The sequence below is a fragment of the Pelecanus crispus genome, chromosome 3, assembly GCF_030463565.1.
Source record: "Pelecanus crispus isolate bPelCri1 chromosome 3, bPelCri1.pri, whole genome shotgun sequence".
Taxonomy (NCBI): Eukaryota; Metazoa; Chordata; class Aves; order Pelecaniformes; family Pelecanidae; genus Pelecanus; species Pelecanus crispus.
The window spans coordinates 31214206-31241037 of NC_134645.1; the positions used below are offsets into that span (position 1 = coordinate 31214206).

At 47.7% G+C, this 26832-nt stretch overlaps 1 protein-coding gene across 2 annotated transcripts in view; it reads left to right on the forward strand.

The window, feature by feature from the left end:
- The first annotated feature begins 2038 nt into the window (after positions 1 to 2038).
- Positions 2039 to 26832, forward strand: part of PARP1 (poly(ADP-ribose) polymerase 1) — a 34066-nt gene continuing 9272 nt past the window's right edge. Inside the window, exons 1-14 of one of the 2 annotated variants that reach the window (XM_075707071.1) lie at positions 2039 to 2158; positions 6450 to 6612; positions 7490 to 7608; positions 8681 to 8895; positions 14338 to 14434; positions 16081 to 16197; positions 17181 to 17357; positions 17808 to 17949; positions 19568 to 19708; positions 20447 to 20689; positions 21685 to 21753; positions 22510 to 22642; positions 24000 to 24195; positions 25458 to 25586. In XM_075707071.1, coding sequence (XP_075563186.1) covers positions 2039 to 2158; positions 6450 to 6612; positions 7490 to 7608; positions 8681 to 8895; positions 14338 to 14434; positions 16081 to 16197; positions 17181 to 17357; positions 17808 to 17949; positions 19568 to 19708; positions 20447 to 20689; positions 21685 to 21753; positions 22510 to 22642; positions 24000 to 24195; positions 25458 to 25586 — 2061 coding nt within the window. The remainder of the gene's footprint in view (positions 2159 to 6449; positions 6613 to 7489; positions 7609 to 8680; positions 8896 to 14337; positions 14435 to 16080; positions 16198 to 17180; positions 17358 to 17807; positions 17950 to 19567; positions 19709 to 20446; positions 20690 to 21684; positions 21754 to 22509; positions 22643 to 23999; positions 24196 to 25457; positions 25587 to 26832) is intronic. The other variant, XM_075707072.1, reaches the window with a different exon arrangement.

The window sequence follows — 26832 nt, forward strand, 5'->3', positions numbered from 1 at the left end:
TGATGCCTTACAGATGCCCTGCTAGTCTCTACGCTGCAGGTTGTGGAGCAGCGCTGTGGTATTTAGACAGGGCTGCCTTTCCTTAGAAGTGAAAATGGCCCCAGCTGGTGGAAACACTAACAAGAAGCCATTTCTTTTTTGCTCAAACCCTATAAATAAATACCATTTAAACAAAATAGTATTTTCAGAGGAACCGGATAAATTATTGATAGAAAAATTCCCCCCAGGATGATAGCATGCAGGAAATCCCTGAGCCACAAATCTCTGGAGGCTGGAAAATATTTGGGAGAGCAAGTACTGCTTGTTTGGCCTTTCTTCTGTCAGCTCCTGGCAGACAGTCACTGGGAGAGGCAGGATCCAAGTTAAAGAGTCCATTGACTAGACTCAGGACAACTCTTGCAAGTCAACACTTATTTGTGCATAATTTGCTTTTCTCTTGGAAAACCTGATGGAGCAGGGTGGCAGTAGGTTTGTTGAAACGGGTGCATGCAACTCCACACTTCACTGCTCGTCACCTTCAAACTGGGGAAAGCCCCTGGCAGACATGCCAGGCAGCGTGGGGAGCAACCACCTCCGGCCCCTGGTCAGATCATCTAGATGAGCTCTCTTGCATCCTTCACTTTTCTCCAGCGTGAAACTAAATGCACTGATCTGCCTCTGAACCACGGGTGTCTGGTTCAAGAACTTCTGTAAGAAGTAATTAGAAATAGTGAAGACTGCTGTAGCAAGCATCTGTGACTGACTGTGTGCATGCAGCACCATCTAGTGCTTTACAGAGATTTCTTTTTTTTTTTTTTCCCCTCCCCTCCTTCCCCAAATCTGTAGTGATGTATTCAGGGTGCATCCTTTCATCCCCAGCACACGGCTAGTCTGTATGCTGTCGGAGGGCCCACTGCGAAGGCAAACGCTGCATACGTTCGTAGCAAACGTGTGACAGCCTGGGAGATGGAAAGCACGAGTTTGGAGGTGCGGAACATCTCGGGCCACACAGGTTTGCTTAGATGCCAGTGGGCAACTCCAAAACTGATATCTGCGAGCTGTCTCCAGCCCACCCAGGACTGAACATCCTGCTTTACTTGAACCCTAATTATAGAATCGCAATAGAAGTAATGAAAAATACTTAGCCAGGGCTCGGAATAACTGAAGGGCTTCTCCTCTTCCCTCCTCAAGCGAAGCTACAGAACCCATGCCCTCTGCTGTTACCAGAGGATATTATCTCCTGCAAGAGAGAAGCCAAGATGTAACCACTCGGAGAGCTCTTTTTTGCTTTCCTTAGGACCTACACCGTTATCCCCGGGAAGGAGCAAACTCCTGCCTGGCACTGAAACCCCCTGGCCAGCATTTGGCCGCGGGGTAGGGGCTGAGCACAGGCTTCCCCAGGCCCGCTTTCCGCGCCAGGCTCTACCCCGGCTGGAGCGGCGGCTTCGGCAGCGGCAGCGGCGCCGGCGCCCCGCACACCCCGCGCCCCGCTTCTCCGCCGCCTCCCGGGGCTCCCCGGCGGCAGCCGGGCGGGCGGTCCGCCGGGCGGGCTCCCCAGAGACTCGCCCGCACCTTCCCGAGCGCGGCCCTTCCTCAGGGGGGCGAGTTCCGCTCCCCGCTCCCCCGGGGCTCCGCACGCCGGGGAAAGCCCGCGGCCGCGCGGGTTCAAGGCCCTTGGGCTCCCCGGGGGAAGGGGAGACCCTTCCCGCGCCGCGGGCCGGGGAACCGGCCGCCCCTCCCGGGGGCGGGGGGGGGCTCGGCCTCGCACCCGCAGAGCCCCAGGGGGCAGTGCGGCTCCGCCGCCACGTGACCCGCCGCCGCTCCCCCCCCCCCCCCCCCCCCCCCTCCATTGATAAACCTTAGCAAACCGGAACGTTCCAGGCGCCGCCAGGCGCGCCGAATCGATGCCCGAGCGGCAGAGCCGGCCGGCCGCTGAGGCGGGGGTGGGCGCTCGGCGCTCGGCTAGCGCTCCCGCGGGCGGCGGGGCGGGAGGGGGCTAGCGCGGCGCGGCGCGGCGGGTGCGCGGCTGCGGGGCGGTTCCGCGGCGGCGGCAGCAGCGATGGCGGAGCCGGCGGAGAAGCTGTACCGGGCCGAGTACGCTAAGAGCGGCCGCGCTTCCTGCAAGAAGTGCGGCGAGAGCATCGCCAAGGATTCGCTGCGCCTGGCCCTCATGGTGCAGGTACCGCGTGGCGGGGCGCGGGCCGGCAGCGGGGCGGGCTGGCCGATCGGCTCCGCAGCGCCGGCGGGGCCGGGCCGGGGCCCCCCTCCCTGCGCCCGCCGCGGCGGCCGGGAGCCGCGCAGCCGGGCCTCGCTCCGCCGCGGGGGCGAGCGCAGCCTATTTTTAGCAGCGGCGTCTTTGCCCGCCGCTGCCCCCACCCCCTCCCCGGTCCCCGCCGCAGCCCCGCCCGCCGCCGCCCCCGGAGAGCCGCGGCCGGGGGGGAGCTGTGCCCCGCGGGGTCGCTCGCCCTGCGGGCGGGCGCTGTCGGTAGCCGGGGCTGTGAAGCCGGCTGGGGGTGAAGCGGTGCAAAGTTCGCCGCGGAGCGCCTTAGCGGAGGGGCGCGGGGGCGGCGGGGGGGCCCGGGGCCGCTCACAGAGGCTCTTTGTTGTCATCCGGCGAGCGGGGCAGCAGGAGGGGGGAGCAGGAGGGAGGCGAGCGCAGCGCCTCGCCTTTTCCGTGCCCCGGGGAGCGTCTGTCACTCGGGGGGTGTTGCGTCGGGTCAGGGAAATCTCCGTGGGGTGCGTGCTTTGCATATGAAACAGAAAAACCGAGACCCGAAACGCGTTGAAGGTCGCGCACGGTGCCGCGTTTTCCCCTCCGTCTCCCCTTTGCAGCACGGAGAGCCGCAGGGTCGGCGGTCAGGCTTGCGCTGCCGGCAGCAGAGAGGGGTTTTTGCAGAGCTGGCTGGCACATTGCAGACGCGAAACAGAGCGCTGAACCGCGATTAGCAAACTGCATACGAAGGCGCGTCTTGCTGTCAGCCTTCCTCGAATTATTTGCCTTTTGGGGAAGAGACTTGCTCGGCTTCCTTTGAAAACGCAGGGAAGGGCCCCGTCTGCTCTTGGAGGGCTGGGAATTGCGCACGGACCTGCGCCGCCGTTTTGGCCGGCCTGAAATCGCACCCTGTTGTGGGAAGGTGGGGAGGGAATCGGGCTCTCCGCAGTGGAGCAAAGGCGGCTATCCGGGGGGGCGAGGGTTCGCCCGGGAAGGGCGAAGAGCCGCCTTCCCAGGCTGGGGGCCTTGGCCTGTCCCTGGCGAGGCCGATGAAGAGGCACCGCCAGCGTTCAGGTGGCGCGGATGGACAGCGGGCCGAAGCTGGTGCGTGCCTTGTGAAAGACAAGCAAATGCAAATACGCGTATTTATGGAAGGCTAGCGAGGACGTGGGGCGCCAACGCTGGAGCAAAGCTGCGCAGGTGGGTGCTGCGCCTGCCAGCCCCTTGAGGAGCGGTTGCTGGAGACCGCACCACGCTGCGCGGCCGAGAGTGGCCTTGTGCCCTGGGAGAGGCTGCGCTTGGAGGTGGGCGAGGAGGGCCCGGTCGCCCCTTGCCCGGGCTGCCGGGGCAGGGCTGGCAGGTCTGCCTGGGTTGGAGGCAGGAGCTGGTTCCCCGGGGGGGAAGTACCTGCCCCTGCTTTTGTTCCCCAGGGCTTCCCTCCCCTGGGAAAGATGTTTAACCGTGCGGTGCCGAGCTGCAGTGTTTGCTCACACGTGTTCCTGCTGCCTTTTTCTTTTGTTTCTCCTGCTGCCCTCAGTCGCTCGTCTGCACCCCTCCACTCCTCCTCCCCTGCTCCGGCTGCTGCTTCTCCAGTTCCCTCACGCTTGTTATCCCTTCCTGTCTTGCCTTTACCCAGCGGTTTAAGCCAATGCAAGTCGGGTTGACCTTCCTCAGCACGGGGGGCCTGTGGGACCGCAGCGTGCCGTGCCTTAGCTCAGGGAGCCGAGCGAACCGATGTGTTTGGTTTTGCAGAGTTAGGTTTATTGAGCGATCTCCTAGGGGCAGGTGGAGGGGGACAGCTGGGACCCTGGCATCCCTCACACAGCCACTGCATTTTAGCCAACCATCTCTCCAAAACTGTTGGTCTTCCACCAACCACTTGTAATTCCCTCCCCCCCCCCAACCTCTTGAATTTGCTTGATCTCCTCTGCAAAGGGCTCCCTTTCTTCACTGCCAGTTTTTGTGCCAGCGGAGCACTTTTCACACCCTGCTGCTGAGCATCCCCCCACACAAGGGCCCGGATTTTACCAGAGCACTGGGGCCCCTTGTTTCCTCTTGGGGAAATCCCCTGCAGAGCAGCCTCTGCACCGCCTTCAGTGCACCGAGGTCTTTTGCAAATTGCGCAGAAGAAATTAAAGGGAGGCCCAGACCAAGTCGTTAGCTGGATGCCATTTCGACTATAACTGCTCCTTTGTTTTGGTTTTTCAAGTGAAGAGCTCTGAATGATGGTGGGGTGCTCGGTGCGGGCACCCAGGCCCTGCCGGACCAGCACAGCCTCAACTTTTGCTTCCAGCTGGAACTGAGCAGTTTCTGTTACCTGCATGTGCAGTGCGAAAGCGAATCGGTCTCTCTTTTTTTTATAGTTTGTTTAGGAAACTATGGTCTAGAGATAGGTGAGCTGAGAGAAGTTGTGTAAACAAGGTCTAGCTCGCCTGGAGGTTTCATTTCCCAAACAGAGAGAAGTCGTGCTCTTGGTGCACAACTCCATGTAGTGGAGGAGATCATCTCACTGCTTGCGTGGTGGTCTTAAAGACTGAGCCAGCTCTGCCCCCTTCCACGCATCCCAGTGCCTTGTGCCCCCAAAGCCTTTGTCTTGGGGACAGAGCCATGAGGAGTCCTCCAGGAAAACTCCAAACACGAGCCCAGAGCTCAGGGGTGACCAACATTCAGTGCCAGAGCTGCGTGTGACTTCCAGTCACGTTGAGAGCAACCCCAGGGTGGCTGCTGCGTGGCTGTGGTGCTGTGAGGGTAGCCAGGTAACCCGAATCTTTGCTTGTGGGAAGAATCCAGCTGGAAATACCGATGTCCTCTTACAGTTTTGGTTGATGGTTACTTGTAATTGGGGCTCTCGGCTCTTAATCCCACGCTATGATAGGATGAGAGGAAATGGGCTTAGGATGAGAGGAAATGGGCTTAAGCTGCGCCAGGGGAGGTTTAGGTTGGAAATTAGGAAAAAAATTCTTTACAGAAAGGGTGGTCAAGAATTGGAACAGGCTGCCCAGAGAGGTGGTGGAGTCACCATCCCTGGAAGTGTTCAAAAAACGGGTAGATGTGGCACTTTGGGACATGGTTTAGTCTAGTCTACCCTTGATTGGTTTAGAGTAGACTTGGTAGTGTAGGTTAATGGTTGGACTGGATGATCTTAAAGGTCTTTTCCAAGCTAAACGGTTCTATGATTCTATGATTCTATTCTATGATCTTCGAAGCCCTTTCCTCCTCCTTCCTGCTCATGCACGAAACTCTCTGCTGTTGTTTTCAGCTTGGAGATCTCCCCCCTGTCAGTGAGTGACACATAGAATGCTTTCCTAGGTCGTTAATTCTGTATCATCAGCAGTAATAATAATTGTACAACACTGAGTATTATTAGTACAGCAGTTGTTCATGTGCATTACTTGGAGCCAAACCACTATATGGTTATTTTGTCTGATGGGTAACCGGAGCGATGCCAGGTTGGTACTTAATGTGTCTGAGTCATAAACAAGCAGAGCACTTCTACAGCGAGGCTGGTGCAAGGCAGAGGACTCTGGAGCTGCGCTTTCGGGAGGGCTTGGGTGATGCTTCCAACCTGATGCAGGGCTTCCTTGGGCTCTGGTATTTCCCTTAAATTTTGCCTCTGTTTCTTGCAGCCCCCTCAGAAATTTCTTCAGGCCACAGTGCTTGGAGCTGCTCTTCCTGTCTTGTGCCTGGCGATGGGCTCTCCAGGGCATGGACAGTTTGCTTGAGAAGCAGCTCTCAAAGGGACTGCATGTTGTGCTCAGAGGTCCTGCAGAGCAAGGCCAGCAGCCTCTTGTGCTGCAGGAATCTCGAAGGAGGTTGTAGCAGATGAGCCACGTGCTGTTACTCGTGTTAGTTTTTCCACAACCTCTGTTTTGCTTTGCTCATGCATGCAGATGGTCTGATTCTCATAGAGAAGAAACCTCTCCTTGTCTGCTCAGGGTTGCTACAGCCACGCTGAGGCTATGACCTTTTTGTTTTGAGTAAAACAGATGGGCTAAGCAGCAGGGCAATGAACTGGTTAAGCGAGGTAGATGCTCCTTCCATGTCTCTCCCCTTTCGGACCTCTGCAGCAGCTTGTCTGTCATATTAGATTTTCTTCTTAGACTTTGTCCTAAATAGTATCCATCTCTTAATTTAAAAAAAGAAAAAAAAGAAATCACTTGTGTTTGCCCAGGTGCTCCTTTTTATCTTGTTTTTTTTTTTTTTCCCTCTTGATTCTGTCTGAGTTGCTTCATCCTGGCCTAATGTGCTTTCTTCCTAGTCACCCATGTTTGATGGCAAAGTCCCTCACTGGCACCACTACAGCTGCTTCTGGAAGCGGGCTCGAATTGTGTCACACACAGATATTGATGGCTTCCCTGAGCTCCGGTGGGAAGATCAGGAGAAAATCAAGAAAGCCATTGAAACTGGAGGCCCTGGAGGAGGTGAGCGGAGGTCTCCTGGTGTTTGGAGGTTCAGCTGGAACCGTGCTCTCTCTTCTTGAGCTGTTCTTGTGGTTATTTGATTGTCATGTCCCTTCAGCAAGTGATGCTGGAAGAACTGTTGTGGCATCTCTGCATTCCAGAGCTAGGATGCTAGAGGTACGATCCAGCATGTTAAATCAACAAGGGAAAAAGCCAAGTCAGTTGGTAGATGTATTGCCACATATTTCTTGTTACCATGATTGGTGTATTTTGTTTTAATATTAACAAATGCTGTTGTAGTGTGTTGTTTAAATGGTACCTTCACTGCAGCATATGGTTATGATGGCTCTTTGAAATTGTTACACTGTGAACAGATGAGTCAGGGGAGCAAGTGAGAGTGGTCTAAGTACAGACCAGACTAAACTCACTGCATCTCTGTGTAAACCAAGAATGCTGGACAGTTTTAGATTGATGTCTGCCTGTTGAAATGTAGTAATACAAAAAATGAAAGCAAACTGGCAATTGGGAAGAGGAGTTCTGCTCTGAAGCAGAGCTATTTGTGACTCCTGTTACAGTCAGTTCTTCAGTAAGATCTCATTTTACACTACTTTCAGGAAAGAAGTAAAAAGGGTCAGCTCTCTGCACCTTTGAAAGTCTTTTAAAATCATTAAATAAGCAATCCTGCTCAATTACTACATGGCTGTTCAAAGAATTCATTCTATTTAAAAAGTGCTTTTGAGCAAGGACTGCTTATCTTGCTCTGTATTCAAATTCTTGACAGATGAGTTGCTGGAACATAGAGGTTTACTAATCCAGACTGCTAACAATCTGGGACAGAGAATAAGAAAATGAGGGAATGCCTTTTAAAGCCAAACTCTGTATTTGCTTTGTTCTCCAGGAAAAGGAGGGGAACAGGAAGGAGGTGGCAAGGCTGAGAAGAGCCTAAATGACTTCGCTGCAGAATATGCCAAGTCTAACAGAAGTACTTGCAAAGGCTGTGAACAGAAAATAGAAAAGGTAAAAAGCTTTTCTTAGTTCTCCATCTCTTGTCTTTTCTCTCACCAGGTCCAATTCAAACAGTGACTTCTATAATTGCTTCTTGTCTGTCCTGCATATGGAAAGCACTTGCAGAGCTGCATTTCTGTGTCTGAGGAGCAGCTGCATCCTGGACAGCTGACAGTAAAGGCATCCCTCGGGCATTGTAGCCTGGGCTTCAAACCTGCTGATGCTTCTTTTCACTTGGGTCTTAGAGCAGGCTGGAACACCGCTCGCCAGCATTTCTCTGGCAAGAGAGCCACCATTAACTGCAGCTTTTCCTGCTTGTTGCAGCACTGCAAAGCTGCTGGCTTCTTCTTCCTCCTCAGCAAGACCAGCTCTGCTTGTGTGCAGTGTATCCATATTAACTCCATGAAAGCAGACAAAACTAGCAATGCCGCTAATTAATGATGCAGCCCTGTAGGTGAATGTGTCTTGGTGCTCTGCTTTTAAAGACAGTTGGCAAAATGAAGCTGTGAGCCTCTGATAGACGTGAATAGACCTGCCAGTTGGGTAAAGTCGGCAAGGGCCAAACACCAGTGCTGGTATGCTTGTATCTGCAGAAACATTGGTGACTGTTGCGTAGACATTTCCTTGTTGGAGCATGAAGTATTGCGGTCTAAAAGCACTTAAAACAACTACTTGTTGGGCATCTGAAAAGTAATTTGCAGTAAGAAGGGGTGAGATCACGTTAGCGCTGATGCTTGAGTGGTAGTGACATAAAGTTAATTTTTAGAGTTGCCTGCATGGGGTTTGCTCATGTGAGTTTTGCTTGTTCAGGCGTACTGGGAGTTGGAGTGAAGACTACCGGATTACCTGCTTTGAGTGGTTTTTTCAACAGAAAACTACCTAAAAAGCTGGGGTTTTTTAACCTAGAAAGAGTATTGAAGCAGGCAGAGGAACTGTAGTGAAAGGGCTTGAACAAAAGTTGCAGCAGCCTTTGATAGAGGAACTGCTGCTATTTTATGGGTGTTTAGGAAGCGTCATGTTGGTAACTTGTTAACATCCTGCTCCTTCCAGAATGGCCTAACAATTGCAATTAATCTGCCTCTAGGGCCAGATCCGGATTTCCAAGAAGATGGTGCATCCTGAAAAGCCACAGCTGGGAATGATAGATAACTGGTACCACCCGGATTGCTTCGTGAGCCGTCGAGCAGAGCTGGGCTTCCTCCCGACGTACGGGGCCGCCCAGCTCCTGGGCTTCAGCATCTTGAAAGCTGAAGATAAAGAAACTCTGAAGAAGCAGCTCCCGGCTACCAAGAGTGAAGGGTATGTGGGGAATGCATCAAATTGCGTTGTCTAGAGGAGCCGTTGCTTGCCTTCAAATACATCCATGATAAATGTTTTGTGACATTGTTGTCTCTCTCAAAAGAGTATTGGTCGTAGGAGGATTTGGTCCTTCCTGTGACCTTAGGCAGGTGACAGGAGACAAATTCCCCGTCCCGGGGAGCGTGCAGTCCATTTGCCCCCTGTGACTGCCTTGAGAAAAGGCAGAGACCAGCAGCTGTGACTTAGAGGACTGATGTAGGGCTTTCAACCATAAAATAATGCATGCTTAATACAAATGGATTCTGGGCTCTGCACCTCCTTGTGTGATGCTGTTATCAGTGATGGTTTCTCTGCTCTAACTGCTTGTTAGAGAATTGATTTCACATGTCTTATCTATGAGCTGCCGATCTGTGACAGGCACTGAATCTGATAATGGAGTTTATTGGCAGCGTAGTGCTTACACTTGGATGCTTTTGTTTGCTAAATCTTTTATGGTATGACTGAAATTTCATTGCCTGGCATTGAAATTTTTAGTGGAGGTTCTTGACAGAACTACTACTAATGGAGAAGCGCTTCCAGGTGACTTGCTAGCTTTGGTCAATCTTTCTCTGTTAATGTAAGCTTTTGTTACTTGTTTTCAAAGTGACTTTGCCTAGAGTCATGCTTCATAACACAAGCCAGTGTTGCGTTGTCCCCACGGAGGAAGGAACATAAGGTGTTTCTGGGTCCTAGAAATAGGAAAGATCTTGTGGTTGTAAAACATTGGGCTTCTATGTTTTGCAAGGATTCGCCATGTGACTGTCCAGTGAGACTGATGTCAGGTTCTGAGAAGCCATAGCCATGTAAAATCTGTGCCGTCTTTGTCAGTATTGGTCCCCCAGATACATGGCTGACAGTTGTTGCGTACTGTTCAGAGCCTTCCGTGTATATGAATGTCATCCTCGGCCACAGGTAACAGAGCGGAGCGTGCTGCATAAACTGGTATGTGTGTTTGTAAGACGCTGCAGCTTCCATGCTTTATTCTGGGTTGGCAAGCAGTTGGTCCAGAAGCATTCAGCAGTGTTGCAGGTGCCGCAGGGAGGGTCCTGCAGTGCCACAGGAGTGGGTGCTCCTGCCGGAGCCCTGTCAGATTCTGCGCTGTTCACCTCACTCAGCTGAACCACCGGAGGCTGAGACAAGCTGTCTGCGTCTGCCCAGCAGCCTGCTGTCTTTTCACGCAGGCATTTTACCTCTGCGTGTGTTGCAGGATGTAAATAGAGGTACAATGTTTTAATGCGCTGGCAGCTTTTCAAGTAGTCCTTTGCTTTTTGTGCCAAGGTGCATGTTCCACTTTGTCCTAGAGCGGTGTGTGAGTTTTAATAGGGTTATTTGTAGTTTTCTCCCACGTCTTCAGCAAAGCTCTGGAGATTTGACTGTGTGTTTCTCTTGTCTGCCCTGACTCTGCTTTTCTGGGCCGTTTCTGGGATGCTATGCAAAATACGAAGGCTTTGTAAAGGTAGGCCACAGAGTGGTTTGCCAAGTCACTGTGTAAATAAAAGCCTAGAATTGCAGCGGAAAAAAGCTTAGACTGGTAATGTAGGGTAATGTGAACCAGGACCTCATGCCAGAAAAGCAGCAGGCCAGAAAAGCAGCAGGATGTCTCATCTTTCCTGCTTTCTGAGCACTGCCTGGGCAAGCCCCTCGATCGTGAAGGTGCTGGCTGGCTCTTACACTCCACTACCTTTCTTCTGCTGTTTGGGCTGTGTGCTTGAGCCAAGGGTATTAAGGGTCAATTGGAAAAATAGTTGTCTGTCAAACAAACTGAATGAGCGAGAGTGTAAATAAACAGAATGAGTGGAGAGGTGTGGTGTGCTTCCTACCTGCTGATTTTCTGCCAAGGAAGCATGGAAGTTCTGGAGAAGCCAAAAGAAAAACACCCCAGAAGCTTGAATGAGATGCAGTTACCTCCGATAATTCATCCTGTGCAATCAATCAGATAACAGAAGTTAATGACAGGAATTACAGCATCTCACACAAATGATGTTACAGCACCTGCTGTAGGTGAGATTCTCAAAATGATCTTTAAAGATATTTCTAGTTGTGCTGCGCCCAAATTACATCTTGACTCAGGCGTCTCTGCAATTCATATGTGACATCCAAATTCATGTGCTGCTTCTGTGTGTCTAGCCCATACTCTGAGGAGAAGCTCAGGCTTTGGGACTGCCCTGCCAGCCCTTTCTGGAAGAATGGCAGTGTGATGTGCCTGTTGCAGATGAGAAGTGAGGTGCTGAGCAGGGCTGCTGAGAGTACGTTGGAAAATCCCTTCCCTCTGAAGGGCAAAAATGGGAAGGTTTCCTGCAAGGATCCTGGCTCCCTTCCTCGGTCAGTGCTGGGTGAGACATGCCGAGCTTTCCCTGGGCTACAGGCTGTTGTGCCGGAGCGCCAGCACTTTGCAGGCCTGGGGAAGGAGGATCTTGTGTCCTTGCCAGCAGCTTCTCTATGGGAAGAGTGCTCATGTACTGATGTAGGAATTGCAGTAGCAGCTTGTGAGCTCCCTTTGACTCTTGCTCCTTCGGTAGCATGTGTTTCGCCCTCCTGCTCTGAGCTGTAATACTTTCCTGTATTTTCTGCCTCACTTGTTTGGGTAGAATTACTGCCTAGGACAGGAGCAAAGTGTCATTCTGGAGATGTCATGCAACATGGGATTAACTGCAGAGGTTGCCTGAGGCAGAGGGTAAGTACTCGGGTCAGCAACAATCTGGCAGTGCTTTACAGGGAGGAGGAGAAAAGGGGAGATGTTCCTCCCTGTGTCAGCTGCTTGCTTTATCCAGGGTTGCTGTGACTGTCCTTTCCATACCCTTCACTTTCAGTGTATGAAAAACAGAGTAGATGGTAAGGAAGGGCCAGGCTAGAGTGGGACAGTTCACCTCCCTCTTTATCTTCTCTAAAGTTGGAATAAATCTTGAAGTTGTGTATCCTCCAGGAAGGTGAGAAGTGGTTTGCGTTGGCTGGTAAGTACCAGCCCCTTGAAGCAAGCTGTTGGGCCATACCTGTTCAATGGGGGAAGACTCTCCCTTCCCCAGCAGGAGAGAGGATGTACACAGTAGCACCCAGCTGCTCCTAGCAGTGTTTGGTCCCAGGGATAGCAGATAAAGTTAATGTGTGTGTGTGTGTTTGTATTTTGTCGATTGTTCTAAAATTTGTTGTTTTGGGAAGATGTGAGATTAATTGAGCTTTGCCATTCCCTTCTCCAGGCTGTATAAAATGATGATTAGCGTTTGTTTCGAGCCTTGGGCATAGCCAGGGACAAAAGAGAAAGTGGTGACTGACAGCTTTATGCCTCTCGCTCTGTGGTTTGTTCAGGTGGCTGGAAAAGGTACAGTAATTGCTCGGTCCGGGAGAGCAGTCCGTTGTCCCCTTGACTCTGAGGAGAAGCTGCCAACAGTGTGAGTCCCTGCTGGAATTTGGATGCTTTTCCCTGGGTCCTGGGGCCTCTCAGCAGGGTGATTACCTTCCAGCGGTTGGTGTGCTGGCTTTCCTCCTTTTGGAGACTGGGAGACAAGTTACAGCATAGGAGCGAGCGCTGGCTTGCTGGAGGCAGCCTGACTGTCAGCCTGCCGAGCGAGAGGCGCTGCAGATACACAGAGTTTGGGCACCCATCCTAAATACTTATATTATTAAGCCCTTTGGCTTGGGAAGGTGCAGCAGAGCGCTTTGCGCTGATACGTTTTTCCCAGATTACGTTGTGTACCCATGACTCTGTTAAAACTTAATGAAGTCATGATTCTCGTGGCAGGGCTCAGCGGATGTTCTGGTCTTGCCCGTTGCAGGGGCTGCAGCCAGGGAGGAGGGGGGACTTGCTTGGCCTGGGGGCTTTTGAAGGCAAGGCTGTGCATGTGCTGTATCCAGTCCTGCCATGCTAGTTCCTGCTTGCCTGATTTAGAAAACAAGATGGAGCTTTTCCCAAGAAATGCAAGCAGATGCTGGTAGCACAGTGCGGCTCTTGTCCCCCCTGAGGCAGTGCGCATTAAAGCATAACCTCAGCTCGGACTGATGGGACCTTGCAGGGGGACTGCAGCTGCAAAACCAGCCTCTTAAAGACTTGCAAAGTGCTCTGAATCATGGTTTGGTCAGAGGTGCTAATGATGGGCTAGTAGTGGCCACTGCAAATAAAATGAGAGCTTGGCCCAATTTTAGGGCCAGAACAGTTATTAGAACTTACAGGTCTCTCACGCATGAGTTTTCTGGAGAAGAGTACCTTTTAGCATCCTCCTGCAGCTTTATAGCTAATAAGCTGTCATACAGGGTTAGTCTTAACAGTAGCAAAGTACTAGAAAGTGAAGTGTTTAAGTAGGTGAGCAATCGAGAATGTCAACTTTATGGCTTAACCATCAGACACAACTTAAAAAGTTAAGACAGATGCTTTCTTAAAAAGAAGCCTGGCTGATGTTTTGAAATTATAGCAGCTCTGTCAAAAACAAGTGCGAGATCCAAGCTCTTCATGCTCTGCCTCAAGTTCCAGACCCATCCTGCCTCAAGTGGGGCAAAATTTCCCTTTATTTTCTCACAAGGAGAGCACACACTGATTTGATTTATTGATACTGATGTATTTTGAAGCCAAGCAGACCAAGAGGAGGACAGGACTCTAGAAACATAAATGATCTTCCTCTGAGGTCTCTTGTCATTCTGAAGTCTGCCAAAATACCCTGGTTTTCATTTGGCTTCCTCTTCTTTCCAGTCTTTCTCGATCAGTGTTTTCTGTAACTTCTCCCTGCACAGCTCTAAAGCCCCAGCTAATAACAATAAATTTCCTCACACACAACTGCACAGTAGTACATCACGAAACTGCTATCAGCCTGGGAGCACTTTGCAAGTAGAAACTTCCTCCTGTCTGATTTCTGAGACCTGACTTAATTCCAGTCTGAAGAGAAACTATCCAGGAAATACCTACTTTCCCAGTGTGTTAGCTTATTAAAGTTATCGTGTTTGCTGTCCTTGATTTCAATATGGACTGTCTAAACTGAAAAGTCAAGCTGTTGATTCAGCTCAAAGACACTATAGTCTTTTAACCTGCATTGCTACACCTCTTCAGATTTGGAGAGATGTGCTTGTATTCAATGATCCTTAGGTATGCCTTTGGTGTAACTCATACAGGTGTAGACGAACATGCCTGAAAATGTTGCAGTATTTCATGTGCTCTTCTGCCAGACCATACAGTTACCCTGTGGAAAAGCTCTAAAGTGTACCTGACCTGATTGAGGCGGCTGGCATTGCAGAGCCAAGTACATGTCTACAGTCTAGCACTGAGGAATTTGAAAAATGGGTTTGCCTGCCAAAACTGAGGATATTCAAGCCTCTGCAGATATCAGTAGTCAGTAAACTGAGTTCTGATAACTGCTGGACAGCCGTTTAAATAACTTCCTTTCATGTATGTGTGTGTTTTGTTTTGTTTTTGTCTGGTAGGAAGAGAAAAGGAGAAGAGGTAGATGGAAATGTGACTGTGAAAAAGAAACAGAAAAAAGAAAAAGAGAAAGAATCAAAGCAGGAAAAACAGCTGAAGGTGAGTTTTAGCTGATCATATTCTAAGAAATGCTTTGTTAGAAGAGTGCAGTGTCAGGTGCTAACTGAGGAGCTGTGGCACCTAGAGAGGGGCTGTACCTGGTGCCCAGACAAAGCAGAGTTGCAGCACAGCTGGTCCTCGTGTCCTGGTGCAGGAGATGGCCTGTCACTGAGGCTTTGCTGATGGCAGTTCACCCTGGTGCTTGCTCCTGAAAGACAGGAAGGAACCTCTGTAGGACTTGTGCTTATTGGATTTAAACAGATTAGGTTAAATGCCTTCTCTCTCTTGGGGATGCTAGTTCTGTGGTCCTTTCTGTATCGTGGTTGTGGTAGCCGAAGCTCTTGAGCCTGAGCGCTGTTGCAGAAGAGCTTGGAAACCAATAAACAGCTCATTGCAAAAATTAAACAGAGGTAAAACATGGAACTAGATTAATGAGAAGTCATGTCTTTTTCAGCCTCTGGGGAGCTGTGTTCAGTTCTTGGGTACAAAGTGGGATAGATCACAGCTTTCTACCTTTCAGTTTCTAGAATATGTGGGAAGAATTCCCAGTAGAGCATCAGGAATTTTGTATTCATTGAAAGTTTGGCACAGGTACTTTCCAAGAAAAAATTAACAAGCTGCTTTTGCTGCAATTGAAGTCTTAATGGAGCTGTAGAAAAATGGTATGTCCACCTTTGAAGAGAAGTTTTCTTTTTTGTTGTTAATACCTTAATTTTCAACAAAACTTAGCTGAGACATTATCAAGGTTTTGCTGCTGCAGTGCAGGTGTTTAGGACGGATCAAGGCAATTTGTGGATCAGGGTTAACTTGGGGTTCACTAATTTTCTTTATCAGCATTTCATCAAGCATGACCATTGAAACTGAAAATTAAACGATTTAACACAGTCAACCAGTTCTCCCAGAGTAGATTGCATTTTTGAGTGTAGCCAGTGAATAACATTCAGAAACAGATATTTCAGGATGATGCTTTGCTGTCCGACGTTTTCACCTTTTGTAGAAAGGCTCAAAAGAATGTGCAGGCTCCTCTGCAGGTGTATCTGCTGCAGGTGACGGATCTGATAGAAATTCCTCATATGCTTAGGTGGCCTAAAAGAAAGACAGTGCTGATCAGCATTTCTGATTTTTTGTTTTAATACAAGGCTCAAATGCAGCCACATCCCTGCTGTTGGCAGTGTGAACTAGTTAGATGACTTTTGCAAAGGCTATTGAGAACTCTCTAAAGGTAGAAGTGTGATAAAAACATGGGTTCCACTCTACCTAAAAGCCAGCTATATGTATATACGCCTTTTTGTATGGGATAGTGCTGTAAAGGTTACTCCATGGCCTTTCTTCACATGTTCATGATGGAGAAGCCTTGGTTTATATAGAATCCCATAGAGATGTCCATCCACATGTAACCATAAGAAGAGAGTATTTGTCATACTGAAATCTGAAGCATGTGACTTTAAAGACCTGTTCTAGGTGTTTGGGTAACATGTGTGAGTCTCCCTTTTGGTAAAGCTACTGGTTCTTGGTGCTCTTGATCTCACAGTCTGTATTTAAGATACCATGGGCTTGCTAAAACCTTGTCCACATACTGCAGTTTCAGGAGTGTTCTTAGGAAGCAATTGACTGCAAGTGGCTAAGCTACTGGGTTTTGTCAACAGGAGCAGACAGAGCTGATCTGGAGCATCAAGGATGAGCTGAGGAAGGTCTGCTCCACTAATGACCTGAAAGAGCTGCTGATCGCCAACAAGCAGGAAGTGCCTGCAGGGGAGAATGCCGTGAGTTGATCTGTAATTGCTTTGCATGTGTGCTGGGTCTTTGAATTGGAGAAGCCGACCCGAACCAATATTGCAGCAAGGTCCACAAGTATGAAGCACGTTCCTAACATAACACTTCAGAAAGAAATTCGGTGCGAAACCCAGTCCTTTTGTCTCAGGACTCTGATGATATTTGCTGTTATGCTTGCTTGTGAAGGGCTGCGTGGTGATGCTGAATTCAGTGCCTTAGTCTCAGTGACGTGCCTTTTTTCTGCTATGCCCAAACTGGTCCATGTTTTGGGGGTTTTTTTTGTTGCTGGCTCTTCAAGAGCAGGTTAATTATGGCACTTCACGTCGCCTCCCTCAACTGTTGTTAAATTATGCAAAAAGAAGCAAAAACTGCACAAATTCTTTCCTGTTATCTTTTCTGAAAACAGTCACTTTTCAGTCTGTGTAACTTGTGAAAGTCTTCTCTCTTTCAGAGCCGCACATCGCTTTATGTATTTGTATTTACTAAGACTCTTTGTAAGAAGTGTGGGCTGGGGTGTGGGAAGTGTCTAGACTCAAAATGGTCAAGAAATACTCTCTAGGCAGGAAAACCAGGACTTGTCTGAGCCTACATTCCCACCTACCTACTCATGTGCTCAGATGCAGTAGCTCATCTCCTCCTTGGCTGTTCCGGCACGGCTGCCTGGTCAGGTGCTGTGTGGTAGGTATGCTCTCCTGAATGCTGAATCCGAATAGGAGAGACTGCGAGCCATGGGTGTGAGCAGATACGGTGTGACCGGGGCAACTTTGTGTCATGTCTTTAAGACGTCGTAAATCAATCAGTGCTGGTAAGAGTCTTGGTTTATGTGCAGTGTATGCATGACAAGTGCTGGAAACATCTACGTTTGTGTGCCAGCAGCCTGACAGTTATTTTCTTGTGCAGCCCAGTGTAATGTACGGCGTGGGCTTCCAGCCTCCTTCTGCTGTGACCTGTTTTGTATTCTTTGTTGCTTTAGATTTTGGACCGAGTAGCAGATGGCATGGCATTTGGAGCTCTGCTTCCCTGCGAGGAGTGTAAGGGGCAGTTTGTATTCAAAAGTGACGCATATTACTGTTCAGGGGATATTACTGCCTGGACTAAGTGTGTTGCTAAAACACAGACTCCCAACAGGAAAGACTGGGTAATCCCAAAGGTGGGTGTTTACTGCAAATTTGATGATCTGAAGCGCATTTCTTAACTGATGTTACCTCTTGTAAGGGGATTGAATGAACAGCAGTCAGTGTTGGATGCCAGAGAGCAGAGTGTGCTGCAGTGCTGGGCAGCTGTGGTAGTGGGGAAGTCCTGTCACAGCTACATCCCTCTAGGGGTAGGCAGCTAATGCAAAACCAACTCATATTTTTTCCAGTAACACTAAATTGAAAGAGATGTTGCTGATGTGATTTGGAACCCATCGTTTACCTGCTTCTAGCTTTGTTTTCCCAGTCAGTAAAGTGGGTATTTGCCTACCGTAGTATGAATGTCTCGGAAATCCTTTCCAAGACCTGCAGTAAATGCCAACATCTGGCCAGTGCTCAATTTAGCCTTTAAATCTTATAATAGTATTTGTTGTTTTTTAAACTCTACTTACACTTCCATCCCACAGGAGTTTCGGGAAATCCCTTACCTGAAGAAATTTAAGTGTAAGAAGCAGGATAGGGTATTCCCTCCAGATGCTGCGACTGCGAACTCTGTGCCTCCTCCCTCTGCATCTGCTCCTTTGACAGAGACCGTGTCTGCACCCAGAGGTAAGCAGCTGGCTGGGCATGGCTCGGTGGAGTTCAAGATGGTGTGTAACGCCGCTCCCTGCCAGACAAACATGCCACCCTGAGCAAGCGTGCTGTTCTCCTGCCCCCAAGCAGGCAGAGCTCTCCTGGTAAAAAACAGCGTAGCAATGTCTCATGTGCTTCACCTTCCTAGCACAGGTTGACCCTGATGTGGTGGGTTGCCTGGGGACATGGGCTCGAGATTCTGGTTGTTTTCTAACAAATTGTTTTGGATATTTGTTGATGGTGAGGAAATTATGTGTTTGCAATGAATCAGAAACGGAAAGGCCAATGTTGCAAAATGTGTCCCAAGGGAGACATGCTATGAAATGCCTTCTTGCCTGGTTTCTTGGGAAAAATCCAGGGACCTCCTTAATGCCAGAGATTCTACATCCAGTGCTAGGTTTTAAGGGCAAGAGCTGTTTGTGGTGGTTGGGGTTTTTTTTGTTTTTAAATCCTCCATTGAGATTTGGCGTTACCAATCACTAACTCCCCTTATGCAAAATAGATATGCTGTCTCCAGCCCACAAATTGGGAAAAGGTTGGACTCCAGAAGTTTCCCATAGGCTGTTGGAATGAGTTGCATGCTTTGGTGATATAGCCTGTTCACTAAGAACTATGCTGACTTCTTTCTTATTCAGCCTTTTCAGCCCTGGCCATAGTTTTGGGTGCAGGGGAATATTGTTACTTGGTGAAAAGGGTGGGAATAATTCTGCACAGCTAATTTTAGCCAGATCATGTTATTCTAGCAGTGAAGACAAAGTAACCTTGGTCTTGGTTCCAATTAGCAAACCGATTCCAGCCCCAGTGTGCCTTGAAAGTAAACTCAAAGTATTGATCAGAGTTAAAGCCAGGTTACTTTGTTTGCTATCAACCTAACTAATCTATATAGGGGCAGAGGAGGAAACAAACCCCTCAGTTGGTCAACCAGCACGTTTATCTTTGGCAGTGCAGATGTGCTCTTAGACACTTGCCATGTCCTGCACCCACCTGCATTGCAAGGTGTTAACACGATGATGTGTTGGAGCCTCAGATGGTTACCAGCTTGTTCCTGACTTGTTATGGGGTTTGCATGATACAACCTTGTACTGTCTATAAGATCAAGACCCAAATGTACTGTAACATGTGGGAACACATGTTGCTTGGGAGACAATTCTCTTTCTCCAGCCCCTCCAAACAGCTTTCCTTGAAGAGGCAGGAGCTCTTATGTTACAGTGAGTTTTTCCCATGCTGTCCAGCCATCAAAGGAAGAGGGAAGCAGAGCAGAGTCTCTAGTAGCACTGTGCTGAAGCAGACTGATGTTTTTTTCATTTAAAAAAAAAAAAAAAGGCAGGCAGATGATGTGCCTACATATCCATCCTCCCCATCTTCCATCCCTTCTGTTTGTTGGCAGGTGCTGAGCTTTGTTGCCTTTCGTAGGTGAAGGGCAGCTTCCTCCCACTTGCTTAGCGCAGGTCACACCTGCTTTTGGACCCTTTGTGTCCCAGCCAGCTGGGCTGATTGTCCTAAGTGTGGGGGGATGCTGTTCCTTTGTGTTTGTTATTTGCCTGGGGGGCTTTATGCCTGTTGCTGACATGCTGTGTTATTTCCGAACCCCTAGACAAACCGCTGACCAATATGAAGATCCTGGCTCTTGGAAAGCTGTCAAAGAACAAGGAGGAAGTGAAGAGCATTGTGGAGGAGCTGGGAGGAAAGATGACAACAACAGCTAATAAGGCCACCCTGTGCATCAGCACACAGAGTGAGCAGCCTTGTCTTGCTTACTGGTAGCACTGATAACAGCTGAGCAGATTACAGAGGGCACACATCCTTGGAGCTCTCTGGGGATCAGTGTTTGGATTAGCGGGAGTGTTTTGAATGTGCATGTGGCCTTACTGTGCTTGGAAAAATAAAGACAGATGAGTGCTGTTTGAGTTTTACTTACCTAGCACGTTAATCCTGCGGGTTGTGCTGTAAGGCTCTATTGGGTCTGCAGCAGCTGGAGATCGGGTCTTTATGGAGACCATGGTGGTGTGCAGGCCACCCTTGTTGGGATGAAAGGTACTGGGGGCTGTATCCATGCTTGCCTTGGAGAAGCTGCAGAGCTGACTGCGGGTGCCCAAGGGCAGTTGTTTTCTTTGCTGGTAACTTAGGGACTGCTCTCGCTCCCTGTTGGAGTCGAGGTGCAAACTGGCTGCTGAGGTAGGACAACTGCTCTCACCTGCTAGGAGGTCCAAGAGGGACTGTACAGCCCCAGCCCAGCTCCGGGAAGGGGAGAGCTGGACCAGCCAGATAAAACATGAGTATTCCTGCTCTAGTGCAAGCTGCAGCTTTGAGCTGATGGGGATTTTGCTCTCCAGAGAACATGGTGAATCCAAACTGTGGTGGAATTGTGTTTCCACAAAGTGTAACAGAGCCCTGAATCATGGCCAGAGGGAGGGGCTGAAGTCTGAAACCTCACTGATGCTTTTTCTCTCCATTTCCCTCCTTGCCTCTACAGAGGATGTGGAGAAAATGAGCAAGAAGATGGAAGAAGTGAAGGAGGCCAAAGTCCGTGTGGTCTCAGAAGAGTTTCTTCAGGATGTGAAATCCTCCAGCAAGGACTTTCAGGAGCTTGTGTCTCTCCATGCGCTTTCGCCTTGGGGTGCGGAGGTGAAAATGGAGCACGAGGAAATGGCTGTAGATGGGAAGTGCAGCAAGCCTGCAAGTATGAAGAGTGCTGGGAAGGTCAAAGAAGAACAAGGTGAAGAACAAAGCGGTTGTTTCTCCGCAGGCCTGTTCAATGCTGTACATGCACAAAGCAAACCTGGGTATAGTCTGTCCTTGCCCCTTCCTTGAGTGTTCTGCCCTTTTTCTCATAATAAATTTAAATAATAAGACCTCAGGGCAAGACTAGCTTTAAGTAAACATGAAGCTGTCTCCTGAGCTGGCTCTTGTTTCCCCTAGTTCAGTCTTGCTTCAGAGATCTTCTGTGCCGTAAGTGCCCAGGCTCCCTGACATCAGTCCAGACTCTTCCTCATAATACCTCAGCTTCTCCCAGTTTGTGTAAGTGTTGCAGCTCTGAGGAGGTGCTGGGGCACCAAGATGTGACAGACACTACCATGACCCCTGAGTGGTGTTAGCCAGTGAGAAAATACTGGGGTCCAGAGCAATGGGTCTTTGTTCTACTTGGTTTAGAACATAACATATTTTTTTAATGGAGGAGGAAAAATATTATTAGTGCTGGATGGTGAATAAAACTATTGCATCTGCTCACCTATCTTCAGAACCCGTTCTTCTCAATGTCCTCCAAGCATAGGTTTCTGTCATACAATTGGGTATGTTACTGCCAGACTATCTCACAGCAGCAGATTTTCCAGGGGACCTGAATACCACCCCCCCACACCCTCTGAAGTTTTTAAATCCCACTAAAACACAACCACAAATGTTACTTTCATCTGCTGTGCAGGGGAAAAAATGATACAGTCCACCCCTTGGGGCCAGAAGGAAGGTGATAGATAGAATCTGGGGAGTTCTTACTTTTAATTTAATTGGGGGAGTGGGGGCTGTGAATTGGCTTCTAAAGCCAGGTAAAAAAAAAAAAAAAAAAGCTATTGAAGTCATTGTGTTCATATACTGGGAATCTGATTTGAAGTCTTGTTAAGGTGATAATTACACAAATCAAGAATTTTAAGTGTTGATTCAAGTCAGACCGTGTTGCCTGCCTAGGAAAAAAAAATGAACTCTCTTTTGCTGCAGGACCTAGCAAGTCTGAAAAGAAAATGAAGCTAACGGTTAAAGGTGGAGCAGCAGTAGATCCTGATTCTGGTGAGTGATAACAGTGGCTGTGCCTGTGCCACACACAGTCTTCAGGATGTGTGATCGTTTGCAAAATGTTTTTCTGTGAAAGGATAAGGGTTCCATAAAAGGAATGTGAATTTTTAAACCACTTTTTTCTTGCTATGGAAGGAAGGATATTGATTGACATCCAAAGCTGCATATTCCAGGATTTTCTAGTGTAACTTTCAGAAGGACCACTTCAGCTAAGGCGTGCACCTTGTTCAGCTTCAGGAGCATCTGTCAGTGGGGCGAATAAAGGCCCAGCCAGCAGAGGCTACAGGTCTGGCATGAGCATCTGCCCCCCGGCTCTTGGAGGAGAGCAGCTGATGCTACTCTCCAAACCTGTGGTGCACAGACATTGTTCTGTGAACTCATACTGCATCCAAGGCCAGCCTTTGGTTTTTCAGTCCATTTGCTAATGTGACACCTGCAGAGCTGTATCTCTTTTGAGAATTCCTCCAGCCGGTCATGCAGTGTTAAATACTAGATTTTAGATGGTCCTTCAAAAGTTACAATTTTTTTCTTTCTCTAGTTAGTATTGAGGTTCACTCCAGTGTATCTAAAGGTGCGTACTCACAATTTATTAAAAAGAAAACATGCTTCAAGTAGTTTTGAGTGAGCACATGGTCACCGTTCTTGTGATATTTTTGTTGAGAGTCGCGCTACTTCATGAAACATTTGGGTGAGCACAATTGTAGGAAGGAGACCTAACCTCCTCTGTGTTGTAATGTTTCGTCTCTGTAGGTTTGGAGGATTCTGCTCATGTCTTTGAAAAAGGTGGAAAGATTTTCAGTGCAACCCTGGGCCTAGTAGATATTGTGAAAGGAACAAATTCTTATTATAAACTGCAGCTGCTAGAGGATGACAGAGAGAACAGGTGAGTTTAGTTTTCCCTAGAAATACTTTTGTTCACTTTTTTCCAATAAATATTGGATTTTTGGAATCTACAAAAGCAAAAGTATGAGTAAATATCTTTGTGAGGAGATATGAATAGGTATATTTATTTAAAACAACCAACCAACCAAGCTCCCCCTGCCCAAACCCCCAAAACTACAAAACAACCAACCAACCAGCCACCCCTGGAGAGATCTGTGCTGGGCGTGAGGACAATTTCATTGTGGTGTTGGCAAAGCCTAAGTTGGGAGGTGAGTAATTTTGCAGAATTGCATCTGGTAGTGTTCATTCCTGCATCCTAGGATGAGCGAGGCATGTACAATTGATGTCTTTAGGACTGGGTTAATTGGCTAACAGGAGGGCCACAGTGCTCTGTGACTGGTGGTTGCTCTTGAAAGTACAGAAGCAGAATTTGGTGGACGTTCCTCTGTTCTAACATCAAGACCCCACACGTAAAGTCAGTGATGTTGGGAATCTTTCCTATACTCGGCAACTTACTCTTGTCTTCTAATTATGGAGCTGTAACCTTGGGAAACAAAACCAGATTCTGGCTATTCTACCACAATGTAGTCCTAAATTGGGTGCCCTGAGGCTTAACAAAATGCACTGAAGTGTTCAGGGGATGATCATATGTATTCAGCTTTCCAGTCTTATCAGACGCGTGGCAGAGCTGTCCAGTGGTTACATTACTGAACTCATAAAGAAATGTAGAGGGTTCTTTAAAATGAAACTGCTCCCCCAAGCACATAAGGGATGCACAGAAATCTAGGGGAGCTAATGGCTGTCAGCAACAACCCTGGTTCAGCTCTGGATTTGTTGCACTTCACCATGTTCATAATAAGCTTTTGTTGCTGGCTCATGTATGTGGGGTTTGTATCGGGATCTGTGATTCAGTACATGGAGGGATCTCTATGCCTGCGTTTCATGCCTGACAAATTGGAAAGGTTGATTGATTATATCCATATGAATAATATGGAAGCTTATCCAGGGTGGCGCCAGTAATAAAAACAAATACTTGAGTTACTTTTGGTCTCTGTAAAAATCTGAACTCTAGGACTTGAGGCTTATAAGATGCATGGTGTTTGTTTTTCAAATACATGATCCCAATAGTATGAAGATTCATATTTGTGAAACATGAACGCTGAAGAGATACTAGCCTCTCTATTCCTGCTGTGCACACGTTTATCTTCAGGGCTGTAGGTCTGGTGTGTTAACACTGAGCAATTTTTTACACCACTTCTTGGACATATGCTCTGTGGTGGCTTCTCTGTTTCATTTGGACTGAGATCTAGAGCCAGAGTATGTTATGTCTGTTCTTTTCTCATGTTTTACTTCTCTAGATACTGGGTGTTCAGATCTTGGGGTCGCGTGGGCACTGTAATTGGGAGTAACAAGCTGGAGCAGATGCCCTCAAAAGAAGATGCCGTTGAACACTTCCTGAATTTGTATGAAGAGAAAACTGGCAATTGTTGGCATTCAAAGAACTTCACTAAATATCCCAAAAAATTCTACCCGCTGGAAATAGATTATGGGCAGGTAACTCTGAAATGTCCCTGTACCAGGTGGAGCATTGGTCAGCTGCTTTCCTCTAGCTGTTGTGTTCTGAGCTCACTGTTGGATCACTTACACTTAACAAACCTGAGGAATGAAGTGCAGGTGCAACTATTGCATCTTCACTGTGCTACAGAGAGCTGTAGATCAATGAGTGTCATGCATTAAAACGTATGTGTTGGGAAACTTTAGTTTTCCACTGTCAAGTCTGAAGTCCCTTTAGTGCTCATTCCTGTCTACTCTGTAATTCTAAGGATGTTAATTTTAACTTAATTCAGCAGTGATTTCACATACTTCCTGTCTGAAAACACCATTTTCTTTTATTTAAAATAGATATTTCTCATCTGTCTTCCACATCCAAAATCCTCCCAAATGGTGAAGCAACTCCTATGCAGTATTCTGCTTAGTGCACATATTGAGCAGGCTGAGAAAGAGAGATTACTTATTGCCAGTAAGATTTGCTATTTAGACAGCTACGCTAAAGAAGAATTCTCTTCCTTCTGCCTAGTGGGGCTTTGTGTGTTTATTTAAAGGCATACCCATAACTTAAACTATTTTCAGATTAAATAGTTCAATGCTGTTAATAGCTATGAAGAGAACATATTTTCAAGCCGTTGCATTTTTCTGTGGCCAAATTACCAGATGTCATCTTTCAGTGCAAAGTACTCAATACTTAGCTTTATTTCTGGAAATCTGAATATTGCAGCGGCAAAGTGAGTGATATTCTACAGCATCTGGCAGATGCTTTATTGGTGCAATGCTCTATCCATGAAAGCATCTAGATGGTATTATGGCTAATTGATGATTCCTGTACTCATCTACGACAGTTCTTATTACAAAAACTTAGTGAAACTGGTTATTGCATCTCTATTTTGTTATAAAAGCAACAAAGTAAACAGTCATTTTCTGCTGTCAAGGTCTCTATGCAGCAGAAAGCTTGCAGAAAAAGTAATTAATACTGTTACTTGAGGTGAAGCAGAGATGCACACAGAGTTCATGTTCCCTTAATTCTACTTATAGTTTATAGTGCCACCTCTTAAAATAATGTCTGCCAAATTACTGAATAGGTGGATTTTTAAACCCTCTTTGTTCCAAAATGTCAGAGCAATGTCCCACGCTCTCCGTGAACTTCAGACTAGTCATAGTATGCATATACTAAATTGGTTTTGAGTTGTTACCATGGCAGCCAGCCTGTTACTTTTATCCTTTGTGATTTTGCTAATTCTGATACTGTTTTTACCTCCCAGGATGAAGAAGCTGTCAGGAAACTGACAGTGGGTGCCGGGACTAAGTCAAAACTTCCTAAGCCAATCCAAGACCTTATTAAGATGATCTTTGATGTGGAGAGCATGAAGAAAGCAATGGTGGAATTTGAGGTGACCACACACGTTCATGTTTCTCACTGCTAATCCTCCTTTCTTTCTTTATGTCATACTTACACGGCCAGAAGCAAGTTCTTTGCAATCCAGGGTGCATCATACTTCCCAGAAGTCAGTGTGAGTTTCAGATCAGCCTTAAAATAAAGGCAAGAGTCCGACCAGAATTTGCCCAGCACTGGAAGCAGTAACTTAGTTATGATGCATGCAGTTTTTATAACATGGGTGCCGCCTTTGTTCTTCAGTGGAGAATGTCTGTATCAGCGTTTTCAACTTAACAAGCCTATGAGAAACTCATCTACAGGTCCTGGGATCAGTAATCATTCTCTGTTTTTTCCAGTGACACATGTATCATGACCAGTGTTTGCTGAATGCTCTCAAAATACTAACACAGATGGCCAATTTGCTGGTGATGTGAGGCAGGAGGCACTTCCTTTTTGTGAGTGGTGAACCACACTTTGGGAGGGCAGCACTACCACTAACTTACGTAGCAAATGAGCATACAGCTCAGACTTGAGAAATGCTGCCAGTTGATACATGCACTGGCCTTGACGGAGTCCAGATCCTCTTCTGAACAGGGCCAAACTTGAGATTTTTTTGTTGTATTTCTCATTTGTTCTAACAATACCCTATTCTCATCCATTCTTCTTTCCTCCATGCTCTTGATCCGTGCTTCTGACAAGCTTTCGGGGAGTGGGCTGGTAGTATCTGTGTCTCCTTGCATAGAAACAGTTTTACTGGTGTTCAGAAATCCTGCAGTTTGCTTTAATGCAGCCATTCAAACTGGGTTAATTCTAAATAACAAATTTCAGTTTTCTTCAGCCAGCTTAGTTATCCTGCTCTAAGACTTCATATTTAAGCAGCTGTTGTTTGCTCTCTGTATCAGTATTTCGTGTATCTACTTTTCAGAACAGGCTTCGCACCATTTCGTACAGCTTTTCTGAAAGCTTTCAGATGGCTTGCCCAACATTTTGTAGTACCTTGAGTTAATTATGTTCTCCTGTATCTTCAGTCATTCTTTACATCAAAGTCTTCTAAAATATTAATAAATTTTTGTAACTGGAACTGGCTAAAGACTCTGAACTGATCATCATCTGATGTCTTCTGGTTTTGTAGAACTCTGTTGAAACTATGTTAATTCACGCCAGCTGCAGATCTATAGGAGACCTGGGAGTCCAGATGGGCCTGTCTTCCTATTAGATTTATCTTTCTGTACTGTTGCTGCCAAACAGCTGTTTTCTGTTAG